Source organism: Pangasianodon hypophthalmus, chromosome 28, assembly GCF_027358585.1.
Source record: "Pangasianodon hypophthalmus isolate fPanHyp1 chromosome 28, fPanHyp1.pri, whole genome shotgun sequence".
Lineage (NCBI taxonomy): Eukaryota > Metazoa > Chordata > Actinopteri > Siluriformes > Pangasiidae > Pangasianodon > Pangasianodon hypophthalmus.
The window spans coordinates 16154249-16161748 of record NC_069737.1 but is presented as its reverse complement, the minus strand read 5'-3'; the positions used below and the strand labels follow the sequence as shown (position 1 = coordinate 16161748).

General features: G+C 41.6%; 2 protein-coding genes across 2 annotated transcripts in view; both read right to left on the bottom strand.

Moving 5' to 3' along the window:
• Window positions 1-1588, bottom strand: part of LOC113525067 (uncharacterized protein C4orf54) — a 10948-nt gene extending 9360 nt beyond the window's left edge. The window contains exon 1 of the mRNA XM_034301183.2: window positions 1-1588. This exon is cut by the window's left edge and continues 2182 nt beyond it. Coding sequence (XP_034157074.2) covers window positions 1-1393 — 1393 coding nt within the window. The 5' untranslated portion in view covers window positions 1394-1588.
• A 4096-nt stretch (window positions 1589-5684) lies between these two features.
• Window positions 5685-7500, bottom strand: part of xpa (xeroderma pigmentosum, complementation group A) — an 8419-nt gene continuing 6603 nt past the window's right edge. The window contains exons 6-7 of the mRNA XM_034301184.2: window positions 7155-7272; window positions 5685-6514 (exon numbers count right to left, since the gene is read on the bottom strand). Of these exons, the coding sequence (XP_034157075.2) occupies window positions 6360-6514; window positions 7155-7272 (273 nt within the window). The 3' untranslated portion in view covers window positions 5685-6359. The remainder of the gene's footprint in view (window positions 6515-7154; window positions 7273-7500) is intronic.

The following is a 7500-nucleotide window of genomic DNA, read 5'->3' as shown; positions in this document are numbered from 1 at the left end:
CGAACACGGCTTTCTTGTGCACTCCCTCCACGCCGACGTCCACCTGATTGCGCAGCTGGCTTGTCGTTGCCTCGCAACTGTTTGATACGTTCTGTATGCATTTCGTGCGCCTATCGGTATCGCAGCTCAGCTGGCTCAGCTTATATTTTGATGACAGGGTGTTCGTCTGGTGGGTTCTCCCTTCAGTGATGGTGTTCACATTAACGGTTCCACTGTCGGTACACTTTCTCATTTCCACAGAGCATGTGGAATTTTTGCGCTCGCCTGTGACCCCACCCTGCATAACGTAATTCCTGTAATTGAAATCAACGAAAGTGGACCATTTGTTCATGCTCAGGCTGTGCTCTGAAACTGAGGACTCACTTGAGGGTCTGAGGTCGATGGTGTCGAAGTAGGGACACGCGAGGCTCCGGAAAGACTTCGCGGTCAAGTTTCGGACTTCCTTATCGGCATCATCAAGCTCACTCACAGAACTCGATGCACCGCTCGAGTACTCGGTGACATCTTTGCCTTTCATCAGTTTGCTAGCCAGATGCTGGCGTCCAGGCGCAGGAATGAAACAGTGCGCGTGACTATCGTACGGCACCTCTATCTTTGCTTGTGTTTCACGATAGCAGCGCAAAAGGTCATTGTCATCCAGAGGTGGGCGAACAGACTCGCTCACAGTCTGGGACGAGGCTTTTATGGATACGTGAATGCGTCCCGCAGTGTTCCGTGCACCCTCGTCTGAGCTCGCACATTCGCTCTCAGTGCTGATCAGCGCTTTTGTGGCACCAAGTTTCGGTGGACGGCTGCTCGTTGCTCTCCTTTGACCCCTCTCCCCGGTAGGCTGCTCACCGCTCTCAAAAGATGCGTAGTCCACGAACGAGTACACGAGATTGTCGTCTTCGTAATCCCAGCACGAGCTTGCGGCACGACCGAGCTCGTGGTCCATGTCGTGGTCCAGTTCCGTGAGCTGAATCTCATGTGTAGTTATGTAGTGTGATTCCGTCTCCTCGGCCACAGGCATGTCGTGTTCACTTTCCTCGGCATCGCCATCTTCAGACTCCGACTCGGACTCGCACCTGCTGTTCAAATACATGTCTGTGTAGTCTGTTTCCTCCGGTTCGTGGCATGTCACAGCAGTCTCCTCCTCAAGAAAACTTTCGATTTTTAAATCCATATCTGAGATATCGGAAGAACTGTCCTTTCCGCCCTTCCTTTGATCCGTGCGACCTTCTTCATGTTCCTCACGGTTCCCTTTACACTTGAATATGGCTCGCTGGTTTCCCTCACCAGTGAATGTGACTTTCACTGTGTTGGTGCTCCCAAGATCTACATAGTTGGTCTCGGTGCCACAGTGTTCTTTCTTGGGCACTCCGGTAACCATGATGGCCGTGCGGAGGGTCTCCATTTTACGGTGTGAAGTGCAAACCCAGAGAGAGAAAGATAGAGAGAGAGCGAGAGAGAGCGAGAGAGAGAGAGAGAGAGAGAGAGAGGGGGAAAGAAAGAGAGAAAGAAAGAGAAAGAGAGAAGAAAGAGAAAGAGCTGCCTCGCCTCGCTGCTCGGTGTTTCTGGAGCGCGTGTCTCTCTCAAGCCTCTGGTTAACGGAGAGTTACGCACCAGCCAAACCCCCCCTCCCTCACTCTTTCCGTCTCAGATGACAAAGCTCTCGCAAAACGGCAGGGAGAGGGCACGAACCCTCTCACCAGGGCCAAGTTACGCCAATAGAGGACAAAGAAACAGCAGTGTGTGTAAATGCATGTCTGTCTATCGGCATATAACAAGGGCAAGTATTAAATACATGTGTGAGATTATATAGAGCTTTCAAAAAAAACAAGTGAGCAAGAAAATTAATTAAGAATACAGTATTATTACAAAAGTTTTTGTAAGATATTTACAATTAGTATTGCAGTTCTAAAATTTTTTTTTTCATTTTTCACCTTTATGAGACAAAAATTAAGAATTAAAAGAAATAAGAATAGAATCATGTCACATAATTTTTATGCATATTAAAACTTTCTATCAAATTAAATACAGACTTTTTCGGTTATTTCACGCAACTCCTAGAGAGTTGGAAATTATAAGCGTATATATTATATCTTATATATTATATATCGAGCCCTCAATAAGATCAAAATCGACACATGCATATATAGAAATATACAAAAATACAAATACAAAAATATGTAAATATTAATTACACTTTTATGAAATATTTTTGCTGTAAAATCTCTTGCTTGTAAATAACATTTATAATATATATATAATATAAAATATAATCCTTAATATTATATAATTATTATACATAGTATATAATAAAGTTTATATATAAATGAACAGTTACAAATATATAAACAGTTACAAATAAAAGTAGGTTTTAATTTGTCTTGTGTCTTACCTTTAACTCCGTTTTAAACACGCATACGTTTCATTTTCTTTAATGGACATTAAATATTAAATAAGCACATATAAGATTTTTCAGTGAAATCGTTACAAAATCATCCTATTATTATAATAATATAATGATGTGTATTATAACTGAATAATAATCAGCGCCGTCTGCAGCCTGGACAATTTGGATCCATCAATAATGTTTCACACTGTTCAGTGTATTTATGGACTAACAGATGACTGAACGATGGAAACATTAGGCCTGTATTTATAGCCACTCAAGACATGTCACTTCACACACACACACACACACACACACACACACACTCAGGGAATTAGCAGCTTACATCATTCACTCACACTAATAGCAAAAATACAGAGAATCACTTCACATGTGTGTGTGTGAGAGAGACTTTGGACATTTGTTGTTGAGTGAACGTGCGGTTGTGGCACGCGGCAGCTGCCCGGCGGTATTACGGCGAAGAGCCAGTTGGCACTGTATGAGAAAAATACACACACACACACTAAACACACACACACACACACACACACACACACACACACACACACTGCTAAACACACCTGCAGCTCTCTGAGGCCATAAATATCCTTTACAGTGACATTAACAGGAGCTGATCATTGTTATAAAGCTCAGTCTTTAATGGTACAGAATAAAGCAGGTGTAAACTGGGAAATATAAACAAACTAGCATAACATGAGGTTAATAATTTAGCCAGCTAGCAGATACCTGTTAAGTCCATACAGTGTATGTGTGAAATGTAAAGAAGCAGTGACGGTAAAAACAAGTCAGAACTATACAGAATGTCAATATTTACCTCAGATGTGTTGCCAAATTGCTAAGAAAAGACTCATATTACACGGTAAATACGCTTAGCGTCAACCGCTAACTGAACCTCCATGAGTTCCATGCTGAAAAACATCAGCACTGCATCACAACAAGCATTAAAATGCAGCCTTAAGTGATTAACAAAATAAATATATACAGTATAAATCATAAAAAGACCGAATTAAAGGCTAAATAAATATTTTAATTGTTGGTATATCTTTGGTACAAATAACCTTGAAGTGACTGTAATATTAATCACGTTCAAATAAAACTTCTGAATTGAACCTTCGAACTGTACAGCTGTTGCTAGCAAACTGAGAAATACTTAAGCCGAGCACTAGCTAGTTAACTAAGGCTAACAGTTGAGCTCGCTAGCACTCAGTGACAATGGAAATGTATCAAGAACATCGATATTTACCTCAGATATGTTGCTAAATTACCAGGAAAAGATTCTGTATGACTAAAAACACACTATAATTACATTTTTATTTAAAAAATTAGCATTCAACGCTAACCACTGACCAAACACCACGAGTGAGCTATTTAGCAAATACAAATTAGCAAGCGAGAGATAAACTAGCAAAGAAAAACTAAACTACCAAATAAATGGTAGCAAGTAAAGACTAACTTTGTATTTAAATTCTTGAGCAACTAACCTAGCAAAACAAAGCTAGCTAGCGAGTGAATACAAACTAGCAAGCAAAAACCAAACTAGTAAATGAAATCTAGGCTAGTGAACAGAAGCTGACCTAGCATACAAAAGCTAGCTAATGGGCAAACACAAACTAGCTACTGAAATCTAAACTAGCAAATCTAACACAATGAGCAAGATTTAACTAGCACACAGAAGACAAACAAGCAAATGAAATCTAACCTAGCAAACAAATGCTAAACTATCAATATAGCAATTGAAAGTTAAACAAGCACAGAAAATTTAGCTAGTCAGTGAAAGCTAACCTAGCACACAAAACACTAAACTAACAAATGACAGGGTAGCGTGTAAAGGCTAACGACTTTTTTGTCAGAAAACTTGCAAATGTGTGAGTTGTTCATGTTGCACAGGACGCCTATTAGCGCTGCTAATATGAGATATAAATACAGGACACAAGTCGTCTCTCTCTCTCTCGCGCCTGGATTTTCAATGACCTCCACAAAGCGGTTAAATTTAGGCCGCTATTTAAAACGCGAATGCGACCGGCGGATCGGTTACGAGCAGAACACCTTATAAAACAGCAGCTGCCAAATCAGGAGAGTCGTTTATCAAAGCAGACGCTCAGGAAATGCAACACCACATGTCTGTAGAAAATACACACGACTGGAGAGAACCGGAGCCAAACTTAATTCTTAGAATACGGAGAAAACTACAAAACCTCAATAAAAATAGAAAACAACAAGCACCAAAGTCAAAGGGGACGTGTGACTTTACACTTTCATAGCAGCATCTGACCTTTGACCCTAAGCGTTCATCATGGAGGTGACCTTATGGAGCTCATGAACCCATGAGTGTGTGTGTGTGTTTGCTTTTTAAATATCCATGCTAAGTATACTATAGAATATAACTGCATAAACTAAACTAGCAAAAAAAAAAACCAGCTAAACTACTACACAAAATAACAGCTAACACAAATTAGCAAGTGAAATCTAACCTAGCAAACAAAACGTAGCTATCAAGCAAAGAAAAACTAGCAAGTCAAATCTAGCAAAAAATTGCTTTTGGAGTGAGAAAAGCTATCTTAGCACACAAAAGCTAGCTAACTAGCCAATAAAATCCAAATAAGCAAACAAAATCCAACCTAGTGAGGAAATGTTTACTAGCCAGGGAAATCTAACTTAACATAAAAATGGTAGCTAAACTATTAAACACTAGCATAACAAGTAAAGGCTACTTAGCTACTTGAGTGATGTTGCAGGTGGAGTCTCAGACAGAGGGCTGTCAATCAAGCAAGCTTATTAGACTATTAGACCACGCCCACTAGAAGACTCTCAGTCTCATTAGTAGTATGAGCTGCTGTTTGTGTTTTATCACATTTATGTTGGTTTTTTTTTCAGTTATATTTTTTTGCAGATGTTTATAAGATGGAAATGCAGACCTAGCTTTCCTCTGTGTGTGTGTGTGTGTGTGTGTGTGTGTGTGTGTTTCGTTAGCGGTTAGCGCCAGTAAGCTCATGCTGTACATGCCTGGCATTGCTAACATTACTGCTGACTGCTTTGTATCTCACTTTGCTGTTTTTAGTCTCTGACACCTCCGGGCCACCGTACTGTCCAACAAATCAAAGGACATGACATTCCAGACCTGGCAAATAATAAATCTGTGTGTGTGTGTGTGTGAGTGAAGGAGGGAACATAAAAATAAAGTAAAATAAAATAAATAAAATTTTATCCTGTTGGATTTGGAGTAAGAGTGTAAAGGTGTAATGTTTATCCTTGATCCATTATCCATTAATAATTAGCATATCAGATGTGATTGGTTCAAATCCAGGAAGTTTTATTTTATGACATCACAAACTGAGCTGATGTAGCTCCACCCCCAAATCAGTTTTATACAGAAATAAAATGGGACTTTAGCACCAAATAGCACCAAATCGATCAGAGTCAATATCTTACAGCAGATCCAGCACTTGTCCTGTGAGGAATCTGTGGTCAAGGGATACGGAACAACTGAAATTCTCTCTCTCTCTCACACACACACACACTCACACATACTCACACACACACTGACACACACACTCACACACACTCACACACACACTCACACACACAAACACTCACGTAATTCAACAAGATGAAGTTCAAAACCCAGAACCCCTGAGTCGTTGCTTCTTTATTACAAAATTATTTTACATTTCATTCAGTTGGAATGTAACAGACGTTCGCTAGAGGTGTGTTCCAATCTGAAAGTAGTTCCCTAGGTAGGCAGCATGTTTAGGGAGCATTTCATATGAAGACTGTTCCCATTTTGGCGAAATGTGACAGCAGCACCAGTGAGTGTTGGGGATCCCATTGTTCTGACGTCCATGAACATTTCCACCAGAGCTCCGTCCTCACACCACCGAGTGAGTGTGTGTGTATGTGTGTGTATGTGTGTGTGAGTGTGTGTGTGAGGGAGTGAGCGCAGGATGGATTTGGGACACAGCCGGCTCTACATCTTCTCGTAGGTGAGCTGGTGTCCGCAGGTCTTACACACTTTCCTGTACTGATCCTCGTCCTCGTCCAGCAGCTCCTCCTCACCGTAATCATGCTGGTGGGCACCGGTGTCTTTCTTAAACATACTGCTCCTCACTGCACGCCTCAACTCTGAGAGAGAGGGGGGGGGAGTGTGTGTGTGTGTGTGTGTGTGTGAGAGAGGGAGAGAGAGAGAGAGAGAGAGAGAGAGAGAGTGTGTGTGTGTGTGTGTGTGTGAGAAACAGAGTGAGAGAGAGCGAGGGGGGGGGGGGGAGAGAGTGAGTGTGTGTGAGAGTGAGAGAGAGAGAGAGAGAGAGAAAAAGAGGGAGAGAGGGAGAGAGAGAGAGAGACGCATGTAGACAGAGAGACAGACGTGTATGTATACATATATGACAAGAAAGAGTGAAAGACAACGAGACAGAGACAAGAGAGAGAGAGAGAGACAGAAAAAGAGATAGAAACAGAGATAGAGAGATACACAGAGAGAATCAAGCAGAGAAAGATAGTGGAAGAGAGAAACAAAAAAAGAGAGAAAGAGAAAGCGAGAGACAATGAGAGAAAGATAGAGAGAGACCGAGACAAAATGATTTAGTAATGAAACCTGCTGATTAAAATAAACGTTAGACAGAACATTTAGACAGAAATTATATATTTAAACGTGTGTGTGTGCGCATATATATATGTGTGTGTGTGTGTGTGTGTGTGTATGTATATATATATATATGCCTGTGTGTGTGTGTGTGTGTGTGTGTGTGTATGTGCGTGTTTGTACCTTTGACTTTCTTGTTGAAGCGCTTCTGTTTCTGTACCTCTCTGTTCTCCTCTCGAGTCTCTCGCGCCTCCTCTAGAGCTTCCTCACTGCCCCAAACCTCCAGAGACCGACACACCACCTGCACGCGCACACACACACACACACACACACACACACACGTGCACGTGCACGCATGCACATACACATACATACATAAAAAGAGGATAGGGAGTAGGGGATAGGGAGTAGGGGGTTGGGGGTAGGGGATAGGGAGTAGGGAGTAGGGAGTACAGAGTAGAGAGTAGAGAGTAGGGAGTAGGGAGTAGAGAGTAGAGAGTAAGGGGTAGGGAGTAGGGGGTAGGGAGTA